This window comes from Pseudorasbora parva, chromosome 18, assembly GCF_024679245.1.
Source record: "Pseudorasbora parva isolate DD20220531a chromosome 18, ASM2467924v1, whole genome shotgun sequence".
In the NCBI taxonomy this organism is placed as follows: Eukaryota; Metazoa; Chordata; class Actinopteri; order Cypriniformes; family Gobionidae; genus Pseudorasbora; species Pseudorasbora parva.
Genome location: NC_090189.1, coordinates 42556979 through 42579553, shown reverse-complemented (window position 1 = coordinate 42579553; position 22575 = coordinate 42556979). Strand labels below are relative to the sequence as shown.

General features: G+C 43.1%; 1 protein-coding gene and 1 pseudogene across 1 annotated transcript in view; one reads left to right on the top strand and one right to left on the bottom strand.

The window, feature by feature from the left end:
- The window catches only part of LOC137046322 (organic cation/carnitine transporter 2-like), a 62622-nt gene extending 41743 nt beyond the window's left edge, over positions 1-20879 (top strand). Inside the window, exons 4-10 of the mRNA XM_067423482.1 lie at positions 4521-4692; positions 6559-6685; positions 7828-7925; positions 12033-12247; positions 14919-15101; positions 17804-17939; positions 20562-20879. Coding sequence (XP_067279583.1) covers positions 4521-4692; positions 6559-6685; positions 7828-7925; positions 12033-12247; positions 14919-15101; positions 17804-17939; positions 20562-20622 — 992 coding nt within the window. The 3' untranslated portion in view covers positions 20623-20879. The remainder of the gene's footprint in view (positions 1-4520; positions 4693-6558; positions 6686-7827; positions 7926-12032; positions 12248-14918; positions 15102-17803; positions 17940-20561) is intronic.
- On the bottom strand, positions 17445-17561 carry LOC137047201 (5S ribosomal RNA; annotated as a pseudogene).
- Positions 20880-22575: the final 1696 nt, after the last annotated feature.

Sequence of the window (22575 nt, the reverse complement as noted above, 5' to 3'; positions counted from 1 at the left end):
ACAAATGCATATGCAATAAATAACCCTGTCCACAGTTTTCTAGTGGTACTTTTTCACTGCGTGTCTTTAGTAAATCCTGTTCCCTTTCGAGGGAACTCGAACTGCGTCTACAATACTTATTGTTCCCTAAGCGATAGTGTCTGAAACATGAATTAAATCACGTCCAATGCTGTGCTCACGGCTGGCAGTTTTTGATGAGGCTAACCAGCCCCGTGGTTCTGGTCCTGCGTCTGAGACAGCATGGCGACGCAGTTTGTGAGGCTCGCAGTTAGATATGTCAGGGAGAGAAGGGACTGGTGAGGCATCTCTGAGTCATCCTTTGACAGTTCTGATAATCTCCCTCCCCGTGTGGAAGCCTGCACTGTGGCTTCTTTCCACAGGGCGGAGAATCCGATTCAGTGTGTCTCCAACCCACCTGTATTGGATTATTCCAACGTGCCTGGCAGAGCTCGAGGCTGGCTATGGGTCGGTACCTCGGGTGGAAGGGGCTTTTTCGAGCCATCTATTGCCCGACTCTGCATTGTCCCTAAAAGCCCCGGTTCTACTCACTAAGCCCTGCGATGACACATCAGCGCTGGTGGGCAGCGCTTCTATGGCGGCTGGTTGCACTGGTAGTTCCCTGCACCTGCATCTAGTCTCCAGGACTACCAAGCCGATCTTCTTAAAGATCTGGTTGAGGGGGATGGCCCCTCACCGGAAGATATTTTAGATATTTAAGGCTGATGTTTTGCCTCTCTGCATCACCAAGGCATCAGCCCCTCCATGGCTTCTATAATGACTGTGGAAAGACACTTATGGCTGAATTTGTTGGGGCTGAAGGAGAAGAAGAAATCCTTTCTCGTAGACGTCCCGATGTTGCCTTCTGGTCTGTTCGGCGATGCCCTTAGCACATTCATCTACAGATTTCAGGAGGTGTAGAAACAATCAGCAGCCTTCCAACAATATCTTCCGTGGCCATCCAAATCGGGGAAGGCTGCCTCTGAAGGGCAACCCTAGCTGTCATCCAGCTCCTCGCAACAACAGGCGCAGAAAGAGAGCATCGCTTCTCGAGACCCTCCACCGGGAGTCTGGCAACAGAGGTGGTGCGTTTTATAGAAGCCTTCAGTGCCGCACGTCAATCTACGGACCGTCCTGCAGGCGAAGAAGGCTTCTGGGAAGAAGTCCTAGCTGTGGCTGGGCTTTTAAGAGCAGTCACCCCAGGGTAGAGAAGCAACGGAAGGTTGCCTTTCGAGAAATCTATGCTGTGTTTCTGCTGTCGAAGATGCTTCGGGCCACATCAGTTTCTCACACACGCATGGTGCTCCAGCCACCTCTAGTAAGACCTGCGGTTGGGCAGTGGAAACCCCACACTGAAAATCGTCCTCGACAACTCCCTGCCGGTCAGCACCTTCAGCAGGTTGAGAACGAGTTTCAATATCCGAGGTCAACCTCGAGAGGCTGGTTCCCTTAGTAGGATTATCTCGCCGGATGGTCATGCCTTCCGAATATATCTGCATGGGTCCTGCGTACTTTAGAAAAGCTGTAAAAACTGCAGATCGGTTACCCTTCCCTGAAGTTCACTGGGGTGGTCTGGACTGTGGTAGTCCCAGAGCATATTCAGATTATGGAACAGGATTTGTGCTCCCTGTTGATAAAGGAGGCAATAGAATGTGTTCCTCCACCAGACAGGGAGTCTGGGTTCTACAGCCGGTACTTCACAGTTCCCAAGAAGGATGGGGTTGCATCCAATATTAGATCTGAGACACTTGAATCAGTCTCTGAGGAGGTTCAGGTTTAAGATGCTCACCATTCCCACCATCATGAGTCAGATCTGTCCCGAGGACTGGTTTTTGCTTTTGGGGGTGAAGCACACCAAATACTGGGTTCTTCCAATCACTCTAGCTCTTTCCCCTCACACCTTTCCCATAGTGTATGGATGCAGCTCTGGCTTCTCTCAGACTCCAAGGCATATGTATACTAAATTATATCGACGACTGGCTAATATTGGCCCAGTCGCGAGAAATGACAGTTCGGCATTGAGAGTGAAACTAGGCCGCAGCCTCACCGTGAAGCCGTTTCAGAGACTGCTGGGGCTCATGGCAGCAGCATCCAACATAATACCTTTTGGTCTGCTGCACATGAGAACCCAAAAGTGGTAGCTGAAGACCAAGGGGTTTTCCCCAAGGGGAAATCCGTTCCGTATGGTGGGAACGTCATGTTGCCGGAAATCTGTTTCAAAAGATGCCTCCATTACTGGTTGGGGTGCGGCCATGGATGGCCGCTTTGCGAGAGATCTGTGGGAAGCCTGGCATTCTTTTCTGGCACATAAATTGCCTGGAGATGCTAGCAGTGTTCAGGGCTCTTAAGAAATGTTTCCCGGATCTCCACGGCCACCATATCTTGATATGCTCTGACAATACATAGGTAGTCATGTATATAAATCATCAGGGGGGACTGAAGTCCAGCCCTTTATGCAGACTGGCTCACCAGATACTCTTGTGCTCCCAAGGGAGATTGTTGTCTCTCAGAGCGATGTATGTCCACGGGGAGCAAACCCCTTGGAGCAGACATCCTGTCAAGGCAGGGGCTGAGGCCTGGGGAATGGCAACTTTATCCAGAGGGGATGGAAGGTTCTGGAGGTTCAGCCCAGTGGAAGTGGATCTATTTGTGTCTTGAGAGATGTCCCACTATCCACTGTGGCTTTCTCTGAGGCTTCCAGCTCCAATGGGGTTGGATGCCATGGTGCAGACTTGGCCGAGGCTGTGTCTGTATACAGTTACCCTGATTTGCTCTGCCCCCAGAAATCTTGGAGCGGGTCGGCCGAGAGGGGATCAGTTTGCTGCTAGCAGCACCCCTCCTTAAATTGGAAGCATTGTCATTTTTCAAAAGTTGTTCTGAAGTGTGTGTTAAAGAATGTATTTATTACGAAAAAGAAAACTAATACAAGATTTAACCTTTCTAAGTAATGTGTTTATATGAGTTTTGAATGACAACTTGCTATCAAGCCAGATACCAAGATATTTATAGCATTCAACAAAATTGATATTTAAGCTATCTAACATTTCATGTAGATCTATATGTGGAAGATTTCTATTGAAAACCATGCATTTTGTTTTATTTGTTTTATAAAAGCACATTGAATACGGGTAAAACTGGCCTGCAATAAGGACAGTGCAGTGGACAATGTAGATCTGGATGTATAAATTATGGTGTCATCTGCATATAAATGTATCTGAGAATGACCTGCGGCCAAAGCAATATTATTAACATAAATATTATAAACTAAAGGGCCCAGTGCACTTTCTTGTGGAACCCCTTTAAATAGGGGCAGAGGATCCGACCAAAACCCCTCCACCCTAACTGATTGTGAATGACCGCAGTAACTCTTGAACCAAGCCAGACAGCTCTCAGAAAGTCCAATACCTCTTATATATAGAAAGTCCAATTCATCAGATTGTTATGGTCCACTGAATCAAATGCCTTAGCCAAATCAGCAAATGCAGCTACACAATATTCCTTGTTATCAATGGCACATATAATGTCATTAAAAACCCTTTCCTGGAGTTTGCCCCTGGCCGAGTTAAGGCCATCTTACATCCAAAACTGGTCCAACCAACATGTACGACGCGTTTAGTGGTTCTTTAGGCATTCCATCCTCCGCCCTACATGACTGCGGAAGAAGGGAGAGTTCACCTGCTCTGCCCTGTCAGAGCTTAAGAATTTACTTAGAGAGGTCTTAACGGTGGAAAAAGTCAAACCAGCTGTTGGTGTGCTTTGGCTCACCCAAGAATGGGCTGCTTGCATCTAAACAGACAATCAGCAATTTGATTGTCCAGGCTACAGCCGTGGCTTATTGGGTGCGCAATTTGCCTTCACCCATAGCCATGAGGGTGCATTCCAACAGAGGCATGGCGTCCTCCCTAGCCCTCCTTTATGGAGTCCCACTTCATGAGATTTGTAAGAGAGCAGGGTGGGTCAGAGTACTCGCCTCCTTGAAAGGGAATGTCTCGGGTTATGAATGTAACCCATGTTTCCTTAGAAAGGGAACGAGACACTGCGTTTGTACTATGTTCCGGCCTCTCCTTTGTAGCTTCTGTGTATGCTGTCAAATACTACGTCATGATGCAGCACCAATCAGGATTGGGCGTGATTTCATTCATGTTTCAGAGATGCTGTCGCTTAGGGGGTGTCCTCCAAAGTTCTCGTTCCATTTCTCAGGGACCATAGGTTACAGTCATAACCCGAGACATTTTTTTTTTCTGTGCTGGAAGCTGTTAGCAAATCTGGCCCTTACTGTACTTTTTGTTTTAGCGTTGTATATTCACATCTGATCTTTGCATTATTGTACTGCTTTTATTCGTATAATGGCTGCTTATTGAAAATGATGACTGGCAACACATTTGTTCTACTAACACATTTTAGAATGCGTTTAAAAACAAGTGCATGTTTTTGTCCCATGCATAAAAATACTCTCAATAATTTAGCCTGTAGAATTGGATTAAACTATTCTTACTATTCGTTATGACATGTCCTTCTCCTAGGAATGGAAATATTGAGCCCATCCATTCGTGACATCTACTCCACTCTGGGTGTGTGTCTTTTCTTCTCTTTTGGTTATATGATGCTTCCGCTGGCTGCCTACTTCCTGCGAGACTGGAGAATGCTGCTGATGGTCCTCACCATCCCTGGCTTTTTCTGCATGCCCCTTTGGTGGTAGGTGTTTGCTGTTTAATAATAAACCAGACATTAGAAGAACATGTATAGGGAACGTTTGCTGGGCAAAGAGGCAGCACAAAGGTCATAAGGTTAAACTAACAAATACTTACAAACATTACGAAATAATGAAACCTTAGCTCACACCCCAGATAATAAAAATATGTCCCTAAGAATGTTTTGCTAATATTCCCATTAAATGTTTAGTATATATAAGGAGAAATGCCTTAAATGATTGCATAATATTTTTTATGTTTAACAGATTAATACAAATTTGTCTCTTGACTTATTCTGCATGATTTTAGCCCCGATTTTCACCGCAGATTTTGTGAAATCGCAGACAAATGCCCGAAATCGTAGGTAAATTGCTGCTTGTTCACATGAGTGGCAGTCACACAGTGTGCATTATCAAAGACGCGGTCTGAGAGTATCGATACCCGTAGGTATTTGACATACTAAATATCTGGATCGGTCTGCGATTCAAAATCTTGCTGTGTAAAATGTGTTCCGACATCTGCAATAACCTCCAGCCAATGAGAGAAGGGCCTGTTTGAGGGTGTCTTATGCCAGGCAACTGTTGGGGTGCTACCTGTGCCTCCCTGGACAGCAGCGGGATCCAATATCATCCAACTGCGGCCACAAATGGGCGTTGTCGTGCTGGTGGGGGTTACTGTTTTTGCAGACTGGAACATTGTCTTCTTCTTCTTCGCCTCTTCTGCTGAACTGCTAGCTGTTAACATCCAGATTAATATGTTCAACATTCGCTAGTTAGTTTTTCTCAAACAGAAGCTTCAAAATAAGATCAAGCATCTTGCAACATGACATTGTGACTTTGCATAAACATATCTGTACACATTTTAAGTTATCCACGTGAATTTCTATACCTAAATGAACCATTATCCCTGTATGATTCCGCATTAATGTCTAAGCCGAAACAAGCCATTATGTGTGTGTGTCCCCACAATGTAAATGGATTTATAAACGTTCTAAATTATGTTTTTTTGAAAATGTAAAAATGCAGAATGTATTTTGTGATGGGTAGGTTTAGGGATCAGGGTTGGGTGTAGCCAATCGTTATTGTGATTGACATGGCCAATTATGTTTAGAATCGGTTGCAGGGTGGGATTTCCGCTTAACTGGTTTCAGAAAAAAATCAGGCATATGAAAGGGGAAATGACATCATACCCAGTGTGAGACCTTGAGAAACTCATCGCGACGGGTCGATGAGACGCTACCAGGAATGCCCAATAGGCGTTCTTGTTTCATGACGGAAACACCGAAGCCACAGCTGGACCCTCCTTGCGGGATCAGGCGCACCTGACATTGGGCACGTGCCCACCCACATGCCTCCGCTGTCTTTTCAAACAGGCCCATTAACACCTCCGGGTCGTCCTGTAGACCCTTTTTTACCAGCGGCTGTGGTAGATGGGTGCTGTGTCTGGGGTGACCTTCCGGATGACCTGCCAGTGCTCCTGCCCCTGGATCAACAGATAGAAACAATCCTCCAGCTCCAGTCTGAGGTCCATGTGGGCTTGATGTTGCGTCTGGTGGAGGCCGGCGAGTGATTGCAAGCAGTGTTTGTTGTGCTGACTGCATGGCGGCCAACTTCTCCGTCCTGGGTTTCAGGCACCACTGTAAACTGGTTCACAGATTTAAAAGAAAGAAGTAGACAGGTCAGAAAGTTTCTCAGTGTCTTTTATCAGGACTCTCTCAAAACCAACAAAAAATAGAGCTCCTGCGCACATCAATAAAGACACAAATAAAGAAATCCACTCTCCAGCCATAAGCTCTCTTTTTCTGGTTTAAGTAATTATAATGGAGGATCTGGTCCTGATATCTCAGAATGGTTGTCGTTGCTGTTTTCAGGTTTATTCCAGAGTCTCCGCGATGGCTGCTGTCTCAGGGGAGGGTTGAGGAGGCCGAGGCCATTCTGAGAAAGGCTGCCAAGATGAACGGGGTTAAGGCGCCTGATGTCATTTTCCCTCAACATCAGGTGAAATCCACATCAGCCTGTGCTTTTTAAATAGCACAGTGCTTTAAACAGTCTCATTTAACTCCTCATATGATGACAGCTCTTCAACCCCTTTTATTTTCTGTTGAACTCAGTCTAAATTGATTTACTACTAGAGGGGTTATGTAACAAGGAGTTGAAAGAGCTCAGTGCACTGTGGCATAAACATGGCATAATTTAGTCTCACACCTGCTGCACATGTGCCACGTGGATGTGTGTAGATAACAATGCTATGTTGTTTGGCATTGCAGAAGTATAGCTGCAAGAAGAGTTTGCAGCTGAACCTACATTATTTTTTACTGCATGTCACAAATGCACTACAAGCACAGTTTTGTGCAATATAAGCTTTTATGAAGCCACATATTTATTAACTGTAACAGAGTTAATTACTTACCCATTGACTGAGTAAGATGTTGGACAGGCACACCACCACCATTTCTGTCAGATAATAATGGTATAGCATTTCAAGCATATAAACATATGTAGTCATAGGCAACAAGCATTAAACTGGACAATGTCTACTTAGTACGGCAACATTTAAATGCATGGACTTACAGATACGATATGTGCATTGGCTTCAATGTTATCCTTGAGCAATCCATTTCTTAATTATGATCAGAGGATGCTACCTATATGGTTACCTGGAAACAGTATTTACTGTAATTATAATTGCATCTATCATAATATCAGTTATTCCACCACTCTTAGAAACAAGCATTTGTTCAAATCATACCACTGAACAGACTTTTTCAAAGTCCAAATTTCATAACCCAGAGTTCAAATGCTCAAGTAATCTTAATCACTAATCTAGTTCAGGTGTATGATTAAGCCAGAGTTTCCTAAGTAAGGAGGATTACATGCTAATACACAACACAACCTCTTATGTTACTTCCACAACATTAAACATGTTTTTTTATTTTTTTATTTACATGTTTAACTCAGGAAATGGAAAACAACAACAACAACAGTGTATTTTGGAACATGATTCGTTATACTAAAACGTCTCTTTATGAATGCTTTATATTGTTTTAGCTGTGGATATCAGATGGGCTTTTGCTCACACTGTGTGCAGTGTTTTGACAGTGCTGTAACAAGACATGTTTGTTGTCACACGTGCATTGCAGTCAAGGGAAAATCGTGGAAGTTTGAAGACCTACAATCTCTGTGACCTGGTAAAGTCCACCAACATCCGCTGCATTACTGTCCTGTTGTCCCTGGTCTGGTGAGAGCACTTCCATGTATTTAAAATAGACATGGTCAAATTCATATACAACCCCAATTCTAAAAAAGTTGGGACACTGTACAAATTGTGAATAAAAACAGAATCCAATGATGTGAAAGTTTAAAATTTCAATATTTTATTCAGAATAAAACGTAGATGACAAATGTGTAATTTTAAGGAAAATTAATTGATTCTAAATTTCATGGCAACAACACATCTCAAAAATTACAAGGCCATGTTTACCCCTGTGTGTCATCCCCTCTTCTTTTTATATCAGTCTGCAAGCTCCTGGGGACTGAGGAGACAAGTTGCTCAAGTTTATAAATAGGAATGTTGGCCCATTCTTGTCTAATACAGGCTTTTAGTTGCTCAACGGTCTTCTTTGTCGCATCTTCCTCTTTATGATGCACCAAATGTTTTCTAATGGTGAAAGATCTGGACTGCAGGCTGGTCATTTCAATGCCAGATCCTTCTTCTACGCAGCCATGATGTTGTAATTGATGCAGGATGTGGTCTGGCATTGTCATGTTGGAGAATGCAAGGTCTTCCCTGAAAGAGATGACGTCTGGATAGGAGCATATGTTGTTCTAGAACTTGCATAAACCTTTCAGCATTGATGGTGCCTTTCCAGATGTGTAAGCTGCCCATGCCACACACACTCATGAACCCCATACCATCAGAGACGCAGCTTCTGGACTGAGCACTGAGAACAACTTGGGTTGTCCTTGTCCTCTTCAGTCCGGATGACATGGCGTCCCAGTTTTCCAAAAAATAACTTCAATTTTGATTCGTCTGACCACAGAACAGTTTTCCACTTTGCCACAGTCCATTTTAAATGAGCCTTGGCCCAGAGAAAATGCCTGGGCTTCTGGATCATGTTTAGATATGGTTTCTTTTTTGACCTATAGAGTTTTAGCCAGCAACAGTGAATGGCTTTTGTTCACTTTTGTTGTTTTGTATTGAACGGATTGTGTTCACTGACAATGTTTTCTGGAAGAAAACAACCGACAATGTTTTCTGGAAGTATTCCTGAGCCCATGTTGTGATTTCTTTCTAAGGGCCTGAAGATCATCCAGTATGGTTTTCCGGCCTTGACCCGTACACACAGAGATGTGTCCGTAAATAGGATCACATAACTCCCATCCTACACTCACTCCACTGGCTTCCTGCTTCTCCCAGATCGACTACAAAATCCTCCTGCTCACACATAAAAGCATCACCGGACATGCATCACCATATCTTCAATAACTCATGACTTTGAAATCCTCCACCTGCACCCTCAGATTGTCAGGCTATCTGGGTTCTTCAAGTCCCCACCACCAGGCTTTGTACCGTGTGTGTGTGTGAGCCTGTTTATGTGGTTTATGAGGACACAAATTTGTATAACTACATGGGTATTACACTGGTATTACACTATAAATGTGGTTTATGAGAACATATCAAATGTCCTCATAATTCAAATGGCCTTAAAAACATACTAAATGATGTTTTTTTGAGAAAGTAAAAATGCAGAATGTTTCCTGTGATGGGTAGGTTTAGGGGCAGTGTGTGTGTGTGTGTGTGTGTGTGTGTGTGTGTGATGGGTAGGTTTAGGGGCAGTGTAAGGGGATAGAAAATACGGTTTGTACAGTATAAAAACCATTACACCTATGGAGAGTCCCTGTAAACCACATAGACAAACATCCTCAAACATTCCTACACTATTTTTCATCACAGCATTGGGGGAATTGGTGATCCTCTGCCTATCTTGATTTCTGAGAGACACTGCCACTCTGAGAGGCTCTTTTTTACCCAATCATGTTGCCAATTGACCTAATAAGTTTCAAATTTGTCATCCAACAACTGTTCCTTATATGTACATTTAACTTTTCCGGCCTCTTATTGCTATCTGTCCCAACTTTTTGGGAATGTGTAGATCTCATGAAATCCAAAAGCCCGCTCCAAGCCCCCTTCAAGTCTCCTTGAACCCGCTCCGTTCTCAACAATTCTGCTCCAAGCCTCTACGAGCCTCCACAATTCTGCTCCAAGTCTCCACCAGCCTCCATAATTCTGCTCCAAGTCTCCACCAGCCTCCACAATTCTGCTCCAAATCTCCACCAGCCCGCTCCAGTCTCCACAATTCTGCTCCAAGTCTCCACCAGCCCGCTCCAGTCTCCACAATTCTGCTCCAAGTCTCCTTGAACCCGCCCCAGTCTCCACAATTCTGCTCCAAGTCTCCACAAGCCCACTCCAAGCCCATTCCAAGTCTCCACGATTCTGCTTCAAGTCTTTACGAGCCTGCTCCAGTCTCCACGAGCCTACTCCAAGTCTCCTCGAACCCACTCCATTCTCCACAATTCTGCTCCAGTTCTCCACAAGCCCATTCCAGCCCTCCACGAGCCAGCTCCAAGTCTCCTTGAACCCACTTCAGTCTCCACGATTCTGCTCCAAGTCTCCCTGAACCCGCTCCAGTCTCCATAATTCTGCTCCCAGTCTCCACGAGCCGCCACAATTCTGCTCCAAGTCTCCACAAGCTTCCACAATTCTGCTCCAAGTCTCCACGAGCCTCCATAATTCTGCTCCAAGTCTCCACGAGCCTCCATAATTCTGCTCCAAGTCTCCACGAGCCTCCATAATTCTGCTCCAAGTCTCCACAAGCCTCCATAATTCTGCTCCAAGTCTCCACAAGCCTCCACAATTCTGCTCCAAGTCTCCAGAAGCCTCCACAATTCTGCTCCAAGTCTCCAGAAGCCTCCACAATTCTGCTCCAAGTCTCCACGAGCCTCCATAATTCTGCTCCAAGTCTCCATGAGCCTCCACAATTCTGCTCCAAGTCTCCACGAGCCTCCATAATTCTGCTCCAAGTCTCCACGAGCCTACACAATTCTGCTCCAAGTCTCCACAAGCCCACTCCAGTCTCCACAATTCTGCTCCAAGTCTCCACAAGCCCGCTCCAGTCTCCACAATTCTGCTTCAAGTCTCCATGAGGTCTCTCCAGTTCTCCACAAGCCTGTTTTATATATATATATACCTGTAGGTGGGGAACATGTGGGTGGGAAAGAAATATTGCATTTATTTACCTTCAGCTGTGATAAAGTATGCAAATATAGCGTGAGTGTCACCACTGCATGGAAAGCAGTATCTGACTTCACGTGTCCATTTGCAGCTCCTCCCCACCTGCACGCGGCTACTCTCGCCGATCGGATGCATTCGGCCGCAGCCAATGTCGAATACAACTTAGGAAAGCATAAGACATGATCACATGAGGGCAAGCAGGTCACATGACAATAACCAGGAACCAAACTACAAAATGAAAGACATGAAACATTAAATAAAACACAAAACCAACCATGACATTTTCATTGCTGTATCATGACACACAAAAAACAATTGACTCCAAGCACAACTACGTATTATGTTTACAAAAAAAAAAAAAAAAAATATATATATATATATATATATATATATATATATATATATATATATATATATATATATATATATATATATATATATAAATTAAAAATAATATTTGAGATGTCAGTTTTCCATCACTTTTTGGTCCATGATTAACTATAGAACCTTCTAAGAGTGAGCATAAGAATGCAGAGGTAAAAATGATGAGAAAAGCTTGAATTTGCAAAATGTCAGTATTTCTCGTGTTTCTTTTCTGTAGCACTGGAGGAACGTAGACAAAAGCTGATGCTCGTGTTCACCTGCAGAGCATCTGTACAAAGAGTCACAAAATGAATAGTAGAAATACGGCAGAAACTTAAATAATAGCATTTTATTGTTTAAAAAATGTTCAGAACCCTAAAACTTTATTACTGGGCTCAAACCAATTTAGATTTTGAATCTCAGATTTCGATGTGGTCTCAAACTCTTGGCCCCAAATTGTGTTGTATTTGAATAAGTATTTTTTTGTTGAAAGACTGAGATGTTTGAGCTGACTTTTGAACAGCATTATTTTGCTTATGAGTTGATTATTAGTCATGTGTGAAACAAATACATAAAAATTACAACATTTTACATAAAAGCAGTTTATATTTTTTTTATGTTAATATTAATCTCTGTATACAAAACCATGTGTATGGACCTGCCGCTCACTCGCTGACTTCCTTCTGTTAGGTCGGCTATTTCGATCGGATACTGTGCCTTGTCTCTGAACACGTCCAGTCTACATGGGAACATCTACCTAAACTGCTTCCTGTCAGCAATGGTGGAAGTTCCTGCGCTCATCATGGCCTGGCTGATGCTCCGCCGCTTGCCACGCCGCCTCTGCTTGTCTTCCACCCTGTCGTTAGGAGGACTGCTTCTTCTCCTCATACACCTCATACCACAACGTGAGAAATTTATGAGCGATATTCATTAAAAGATATTCAGCAGAAATAGTGTATATAAGGTTTAGTGTGCACTTTTTATTGTGTTTAACCCTTATGCTGTGTTGAAAACCTTGTAATGCCAAAGATTAACAGCCTTTTAAAAATAGCTTGTAAATCTCTTATTATGCCATATTACCACCAAATATTGTATTTCATCTTTTTGTCAATTTGTTTTCTTTCAATTAGTACAGGTTTTGTGTTTATTTTGGAACTGATTGATTTGAGCCTCAATGGTTTAAGTATAACGTTTATTTCTGTGAAAAAGAAAGCCTGTGCCGGGCTGTACTAAACATGTGGGTAAGAATGTATACCCTTGTTGAGTAAAGTCAGTAAGTTTTAGTCCAATGCCATAATATTAACTAGCAATTTTAAGAAACATGACCAGAACACCTGCCTGAGGGTTAATCCTATTAATTGTCACCATTTGCTGGATTTTCTGACTAACTTTGGCATGGCAGCCTGGTAATGAGGATTTGTTCATCTAATGATGTGTTTGATTTTTGACACACTGCAACAAAAAAAAAAAAAATCTTCATTTTTTTTTTTTTTTAAATCTTGTCTAGTGCAAATATCCAAACATTTTTACAAACCCAATTCCAAAAACTTTGGGATGCTGTACAAATTTCAATAATTTATTAAGAGTACAACAGACAAATGCCAAATATTGGCTCATTTTTACCACTGTGTGTCACCCCCTCTTCTTTTTACAACAGTTTGCAAACGTCTGGGGACTGAGGAGACAAGTTGCTCAAGTTTAGGAATAGGAATGTTGAACCATTCTTGTCTAATACAGGCTTCTAGTTACTCAACTGTCTTAGGTCTTCTTTAGCCGCATTTCCAGGACTTTGGGGTGGTACTTGGTGTGTTTCGACCACAGTATCCGGGGTCTAAATTAAGTTCTGGGTTAAGATTTCCCTCTTAAAACGGCCCTGCTTGCAAGGTAAGACTTTCAGAAGGTAGGACTTGGCCGCTGAACATGCTGATTGGTTGAGCTCACGCAGCATTTTATTTCAACCTAAAAGTCTGTTGTGCGTCCAGTAAGAGTCATTTGCTACTCAAATCAGCAATAGATAGAGTTAAAAAAATACGACCGATGGACCAATGACGAGGTTCAGCCTTTATTAAGTTTATTCATGGATGACGAAATCCAGTGGGAACCTGAAAGACTCACGCGCAGTCCTACGTCACCGGACTAATCTTAGCGGTACGTTAGACTGCGATGGAAATGCAGACAGCAGCAGGTCTGAGGGAAAAAGAGTTCCTGGGACATATTGTTCCGGGTAATTTCTGTGGAAATGGGGCTATTGTTAGCCTGACAAGCCAGACCCACATCAAGATGTTTGGTCTGGAAACTCACCATTGACAGGGCTCAGTCCGAGGGGTGGGATAAACGGTTGTCTTTCAAACTCCCTCTGCACGCGATAGGATAGCGGTACACCAACCGGAGCAACGACGGTGAAGGGGAGCTCGCTGACTGATTAAACATTCGCCGTCTCCGGTCGGCTAAACTCCGAACACATCTTCCCTTTTTAAGAATGACTTCAGTGCCGTTCTTTGTTCTTTTCTCAGAGAAAAGCTTAACTCCAAGTCTTCCGGAGGCGCGGACAGAACTGATTCGAAAGATCGCCGCCGTTCGCCAGTTTCTGTGTTACTAGAAGCAGCAAACGCAACTCGGCCGTCGTCATTATGGCCCCGCCCGCCGACTCTATAGCCTACCTACACGATGTGATTGGGTCGTCCAGATTCTGAGGAAAACAGCTCAGATAGGAATTGAGAGTTGCTAGACGACACTTGCGGACAAATTAAATTTGCTGCCGCTAGGGTGCGTCTAGATTTCTAGGCTAGGCTTTTGTCGCATCTTCCTCTTTATGATGCATCAAATCCTTCTTCTACGCAGCCATGATGTTGTAATTGATGCAGGATGTGGTCTGGCGTTGTCATGTTGAAAAATGCAAGGTCTTCCCTGAAAGAGACAATACCTCAATGGCAGCATAGGTTGTTCTGGAACTTGGATGTACCTTTCAGCATTGATGGCCTTTCCAGATGTGTAAGCTGCCCATGCCACACACACTCATGAACCCCAGACCATCAGAGATGCAGCTTCTGATAACTTCTTGGATTGTCCTTGCCCTCTTTAGTCCAGATGACATGGCATCTAATTTTTCCAGAATTGGTGATCCTCTGTCCAACTTAACTTCGGGGAGACACTGCCACTCTGAGAGGCTCTTTTTATACTCAATCATGTTTCCAAATGATCTAATGAGTTGCAAATTGGTCCTCCAGCTGTTTCCTATATGTACATTTAACTTTTTTAAAGTTAAATGTAAATTTATTTTTTACTCTGAATTTGTACAGTGTCCCAACTTTTTTGGAATGGGGTTTGTAAATCAAGATACTTTACTGGGGAAAATGTTATTGTATATTTTTTATTTATTTGTTATTTTATTTATCGTTTACCATGAATAAAGCCATAGTAGCTGCCATGGCATTAAACTGAAGCCATTTTGCTTCTTCAGTAAATGTTTAGATATTTTTACTGGAAAACGAATCCGAAATACTAAAGAATAGCATCTTTATTTTTGCAGTATTTGGTCAACTTTGGATGTTATGTTTTGTCTCCTTTATCCTGTAGATATGAGTTCTGTTACCAATTCTCTGGTGATGCTGGGAAAGTTTGGTCTGTCTGCAGCGTTTGCAATCGTGTACCCTGCGACTGCAGAGCTTTACCCCACCGTCCTGAGGAACACGGCTTTAGGAACCTGCTCCATGGCATCCAGAGTGGGCAGCATCTCTGCACCTTACTTCATCTACTTAGGTCACAAAACTCTAATCACTATAATCTCTTTTATATCATTTCCTAAATCATCCTGTAACAAGAGTTCACTGAGGCAAGCATAGTGAGGAACCCATGGCATATTTAATCTTAGGGAACACTCAAGTCAAGTTCCTCCACACCAAACTCCTTATCCGTGTATTTATGGGCCAACTCTTTGTGCACTGGAGCGCAGTCATGTTGGAACAGGAAGGGGCCGTCCCCAAACTATTCCCACAAATTTAGGAGCATGAAATTGTGCAAAATGTCTTGGTATGCTGAAGCATTAAGAGTTCCTTTCACTGGAACTAAGAGGCTTAACCCAACCCCTAAAAAACAACCCCACCCCATAATCCCCCCTCCACCAAACTTGAGTCAGGCGAGTCCTGTTCTCCTGGCAACCGCCAAACCCAGACTCACTGCCAGAGAACACGTCTCACTGCTCTAGAGTCCAGTGGCGGCTGCTTTACTCCACTGCATCCCAGGCTTTTTATTGCTCTTGGTGATGTAAGGCTTGGATGAGCTGCTCGGCCATGGAAACCCATTCCATGAAGCTCTCTCCGCTGTTCTTGAGCTCATCTGAAGGCCACAGAAGTTTGGAGGTCTGGAGCTGTTGACTCTGCAGAAAGTTGGAGACCTCTGCGCACTGTGACCCTCAGCATGCGCTGACCCAGCTCTGGGATTTTAGTTGCTGTTGTTCCCAATTGCTTCCACTTTGTTATAATCCCACTAGCAATTGAGCGTGGAATAGTTGGTAGTGAGGAAATGTCAGGAATGGACTTATTGCACAGGTGGCAACCTATCACGGGTACCACACTTGAGTTCACTGATGTTTAAAATGTTTCCTGTAGTTTTGCACACACTGCAGAAGGGATTTTGGCCCACTCCCCCACACAGATCTTCTCTAGATCAGTCAGGTTTCTGGCCTGTCGCTGAGAAACACGGAGTTTGAGCTCCCTCCAAAGATACTCTTTAGTGGAATTATGACCAAAAAGTTATATTTTGGTCTCATTTGACCACATGACTTTCTGCCATGACTTCTCTGGATCATCCAAATGGTCATTGGCAAACTTAAGACGGGCCTGGACATGTGCTGGTTTAAGCAGGGGAACCTTCCGTGCCATGCATGATTTCAAACCATGACGTCTTAATGTATTATCGACAGTAACCTTGGAAACGTAGGTCCCAGCTCTTTTCAGGTCATTGACCAGCTCCTCCGTGTAGTTCTGGGCTGATTTCTCACCTTTTTTAGGATCATTGAGACCCCACGAGGTGAGATCTTGCATGGAGCCCCAGTCCGAGGGAGATTGACAGTCATGTTTAGCTTCTTCCATTTTCTAATGATTGCTCCAACAGTGGACCTTTTTTCACCAAGCTGCTTGGCAATTTCCCCGTAGCCCTTTCCAGCCTTGTGGAGGTGTACAATTTTGTCTCTCGTGTCTTTGGAAAGCTCTTTGGCCTTGGCCATGTTAGTAGTTGGATTCTTACTGATTGTATGGGGTGGACAGGTGTCTTTATGCAGCTAACAACCTCAAACAGGTGCATCTAATTTAGGATAATAAATGGAGTGGAGGTGGAAATTTTAAAGGCAGACTAACAGGTCTTTGAGGGTCAGAATTCTAGCTGATAGACAGGTGTTCAAATACTTTTTTGCAGCTGTATAATACAAAGAAATAGTTAATAGTTAAAAAGTCATACATTGTGATTTCTGGATTTTTTTAGATAATGTCTCTCACAGTGGCCATGCACCCACGATGACAATTTCAGACCCCTCCGTGATTTTCTTAGTAGGAGAACTTGCAAAATAGCAGGGTGTTCAAATACTATTTTCCTCACTGTATATATATATATATATATATATATATATATATATATATATATATATATATATATATATATAATTCATTACATTTATATAGCGCTTTTCTAGACACCCAAAGCACTTTACATAGAAGGGGGGAATCTCCTCAACCACCACCAATGTGCAGCATCCACCTGGATGATGCGACGGCAGCCATATTGGGCCAGAACGCTCACCACACACCAGCCGATTGGTGGAGAGGAGACTGAGTGATGAAGCCAATCAGGATATGGGGATTATTAGGAGGCCATGATGGACAGAGGCCAATGGGCAAATTTGGCCAGGATGCCGGGGTTACACCCCTACTCTTTTTCCAAAAGACATCCTGGGATTTTTAATGACCACAGAGAGTCGGGACCTCGGTTTAATGTCTCATCCGAAAGACGGTGCTCTTTGTCAGTATAGTGTCCCCATCACTATACTGGGGCATTAGGACCCACAAAGACCACAGGGTAAGCACCCCCTGCTGGCCTCACTAACACCTCTACCAGCAGCTACCTGGTTTTCCCAGTTGGTCTCCCATCCAGGTACTGACCAGGCTCAGCCCTGCTTAGCTTCAGTGGGAAACCAGTCTTGGGCTACAGGGTGATATGGCTGCTGGCAAATATATATATATATATATGACTACATCTGAATGGGATTCAAAACAATGATCAAACTTCTATCCACGCCTTCTGGCTTACACAGGACATGCTGTAATATTTTAAAAGATTTGTAACAGTAACAATTTGTAACAATGAATGGGAAAGAGTTTCAGATTAAAACATATAATGTGTGTATTGTCCAGAATTTCTCTAACATGCCTATAAAAATCATTTGTTCGTGTCTCGTTGTTCTGCTGCAGGAAGCTATAACAGATCTTTGCCGTACATCTTAATCGGCAGTCTGAATGTTCTCTCCGGGTTGCTCAGCCTTCTGCTTCCGGAGAGTTTCCGATCACCTTTACCAGAGACTATCAGTCACATGCAGAGAGGAGTTTGGTAAGTCAGATAAGAGCAGCGCCCCCTGCTGTTTGCTGTGGCATTGGCAGTACTTTACATGCTGCCCCGATTTACTAAAAACACATACAGACTTAATGGTACCTACAAAAATGAAATTAAGTGTTATTGTGGCGAGGTGAATGAGCGAGAGACTTGGGAGGAGCGAGAGGGGACCGGTGCGTGACATAACACTGTGCCTTAATCAGTGAGAATCTCTTTCAGGACTCCCACCCGGGAGATCAAGCAAAACAGAGCCTCTGCGACACTCTTAGCTGATAACTTCCTCCGGATAACGCGCCGCATAATCCACCAGAACTAATGCAAAGCGATGTCCTTGTGCTGACCGTACAAATGGTCTGATGAGGACCATACCAGTTCTTTCGAAGGGGACTTCCATAAGAGGGAGCGGGCGCAATGGTGCTTTTGGGGCGGCCAGTGGTTTACAAACTGCCAATGTAACGTAGTTCGTTGTTATGGGAAGAAGGAGGCATGAACCGGTGAACATTTAAAATACTCTAATCAAATAAATAAACAAAACAAAAGTAACATGGGCAGCCCTTCACGGATGACTGCCTGCACACACATCATAAAACAAACAAAACACAATGTAAAGTCCAGGCCTGGTCCTCTCTTGTTCTTCACTGGTGTCGCTCAGGGTTGTAAATTAACTTTTTTATTACCCACCAATGTTAGCATGAAAAACACATATAAAGTACACATAGGTAAATTAGAGTACTCAAGTAAATTGCAGGACTCGACATTACGCCTTTTCATGTGTTATTCACTTTTGCTTCTCCGGATTTTTATTATTTTATTTTAAATATAATTTTTTCTGAAGTAATATTTTTACCAGTGTTCAATCAGCTTTGACATATTTTAAATTGGCATATCTGTGATATATTACCTTTTATAAAGGGCTTTTTTTTTTCATAATCTCATTAAATATAGGCTATGCTTTAGCTTTCAGTTTATTTTTTTCATTTAATCTAGAAATTAAATTAGAATAAGGCACTATAGGGCTGTTACCAATCAAATTAGATAATTTACACAAACAAACAAAATTACAACTGCATTAAATAATGTTATAAGATTGTTTTAAATATGTTTAAATAAGAAATTTTGGAAAGATGAAACTTAACCACCAGTAGGTGGCACCGGGTGACCGTAATGAGTGAGTCATTGAGTCATTTAAACGATTCATTCAAACGGATGATTCATTCAAGAATGAGGCAGTCGTTTACGAACAGGTAATTGAATCTTTGATTCAACCGATTCTTTCAAACTGAATTGTTCAGTGACGCACTGCTGTGAGATGCGTTATGGTTCTGCAGTGATCTTTGTTTGGAACTATTTTTGCAGCTGAAATCTAACAAAAAGAGTCAATATTGCATCTAAAATGTGAGTTACTGTTAATAATATTTTTAATGGAGCTGTCATATGAATTCAGTGTCATTTTCAGTCGTGATGGTATTCAGGAAAACAGTGCTCTTGGTTCTGTCATGTTGCTTAACTGTAGACTATCATATATTTACACCCGCCAAAATTAATGTTAATTTAGAACCCTGGTGTCGCTCCTCCTTATGTGCCTCCGAGCTCCCTCATGTCTCTCACTCGTCCACCTTGCCACAGTTATTTAATGAGAACCGCAGCATGGTCCCATTTGGCCATCCTTTATATGAGGATGCGTCACTCTGAAGGGGTTTATTCTGCGATAACAACCGGCTGGGTGTACATTATCCCGCTTATTACACGGCAACTAGTCTCAAATAAATAATTATTAGACACAAAATATTGTCTTGTGATTAAATATTTTATTAGCTCTTACGCAAAGCTTCCGCGAAGAAAAACAGTTCCAACCTGCTTTAAGCCTTTATCTATTGCTGCTAAATGTTGAGAATGAATGCTGAAAGGGTTAGTTCAGCCAAAAATGAAACCAAGCCTATGGTTTACTCACCCTCAAGTCATTATAGGTGTTTATGACATTCTTCTGTCAGACAAATACAATCAGAGTTATATTTAAAAAGTCCAGGCTAACGTTAATCCCAGCAGTAGTTGTAGTTGTGTTTGAAGTCCATAAAAAATGCAGCTGTCCGTCAAATAACGTGCTCCACACGACTCCGATGGGTTAATAGAGCCTTCTGATTCCAATCGATGCGTTTGTGTAAGAAAAATATCTATATTAAAAACATTATAAAGGAAACCCGCCTTGAAGTCTTCCATTGTAACCCACGGCTGTTTAAGCCACAAGATGGCGCCAGCGTTAAGCACAGAAGTAGTACCGGTCAAGATAACTCGTAGTACCCGGATGAGCGGGTGTTATCTGGGAATAACATACCGCTGGAATGCGCGATTGACCAATCAGAATCAAGTATTTCACAGCGCCGTGTAATAATATAATATATCATATTTATATTTATAATATATCATAGCTATGTTCATGCAGTGGTAATCACAGATGTACTCAAAAATAATGTACTTTCTGTATTTTACAATTATTATAATTTTTTTATTTAAATAAGAAATAATATAATAATTGAGAGTTAAAACAGTTTTCAGTCGTTTGACATTTGTGTAAAATTGCACAGGGATGCACTGTAAATAATTCTCTCTTTTTTCTTTCAGGTCTAAAAAAAGAAATTTGACTTACAGTGTTAATGAGGAGCATGAGTCTGGACACTTGTAATGGATCATAAGGATCATTAATGATTGTGAAGGCTCAGTAAACTAACCTCTTTACTCCAAGACTGTAGAGAAACCATTTTTGTATTGGTTCTTTTTTATTCTCACTGTAAAAGGCAGACATTTTAATAACTTTTGGAATAAAGCCTCTATTTGTAATATTTTTTCTGTCAAATGTGATACAGTTCATTTATAGACTGTTCTTTGGCCCTAAATGTAAAGCCACATACAGAATGTAATAAATTTTGCCTTTCAGCACAAGTTGTCAAAACATATCTATTTCTCTGTCTGTGTGAGTGAGTGAGGTTTACTACTTTTATATTTTTCATTATTTGAGTTAAATATAAGTTTTTAAGTTGTCAGGTTGTTTAAGATGCAGACACCTTGCCAACAAAAATGTGTTCTTATAATGTTTTATAAGAATTAACTTAAAACTTCAAAATATTATTTCTGAATGTTCTCTGAACTTTTTTAGATTGGCCATTTAAAAATCTTGGTTATTCAAATGTTATGTGTATGCTCTATTTGTATTATTCTTTAAAGATTACAGCAATGAACATTTTGATTGTTTTTTGAATATTCTGAGACAAATAATTATATATAATAAAAAAAAGTTAGGCAATGGTCCAAAATAAATGTTTTTGTGCTAACGTTATTAAAGACCAGATAATTTTGAAAGAATGCTCTATTAATGTTACTGGAAGAACATTTATTCATAACGAAGAACCTTGCCAGAACGTTAGTGTCACAGATGTACTGTGTAGTAAATATACACAAAGAGATGCATGATGCAGAATTAATTATGCCTCGGAGGACCATAGTGGAGCCGAGGGAGCATTGAGCCAAGGTGGAGCCGATGCGTCAGAGGACCATGGTGGAGCCAAATGAGCATTGAGCCAAGGTGAAGCCGATGGGTCAGCGGTCCATGGTGGAGCCAAGGGAGCATTGAGCCAAGGTGGAGCCGATGGGTCAGCGGTCCATGGTGGAGCCGAGGGAGCATTGAGCCAAGGTGAAGCCGATGGGTCAGCGGTCCATGGTGGAGCCGAGGGAGCATTGAGCCTAGGTGGAGCTGACAGGTCAGCGGTCCATGGTGGAGTCAAGGGAGCATTGAGCCAAGGTGGAGCCGATGGGTCAGCGGTCCATGGTGGAGCCAAGGGAGCATTGAGCCAAGGTTGGAGCCAACAGGTCAGCGGTCCATGGTGGAGCTGAGGGAGCATTGAGCCTAGGGTCCATGGTGGAGCCAAGTGAGCATTGAGCCAAGGTGAAGCCGATGGGTCAGCGGTCCATGGTGGAGCCAAGGGAGCATTGAGCCAAGGTTGGAGCCAACAGGTCAGCGGTCCATGGTGGAGCCGAGGGAGCATTAAGCCAAGGTGGAGCCGACGTGTCGGAGGGCCATGGTGGAGCCGAGGGAGCATTAAGGCCATGGTGGAGCCGATGCGTCGGAGGACCATGGTGGAGCCAAGGGAGCATTGAGCCAAGGTGGAGCCAATGCGTCAGAGGGCCATGAGGGAGCATTGAGCCTAGGTGGAGTCGATGCGTCGGAGGAAAATGGTGGAACCAAGGGAGCATTGAGCCAAGGTGTAGCCGACGGGTCAGTGGTCCATGGTGGAGCCAAGGGAGCATTGAGCCAAGGTGGGGCCGACAGGTCAGCGGTCCATGGTGGAGCCGAGGGAGCATTGAGTCTAGGTGGAGCCGATGCATCGGAGGACCATGGTGGAGCCGAGGGAGCATTGAGTCTAGGTGGAGCCGATGCGTCAGAGGACCATGGTGGAGCCGAGGGAGCATTGAGTCTAGGTGGAGCCGATGCGTCAGAGGACCATGGTGGAGCCAAGGGAGCATTGAGCCAAGGTGAAGCCGATGGGTCAGCGGTCCATGGTGGAGCCAAGGGAGCATTGAGCCAAGGTGGAGCCGATGGGTCAGCGGTCCATGGTGGAGCCGAGGGAGCATTGAGCCAAGG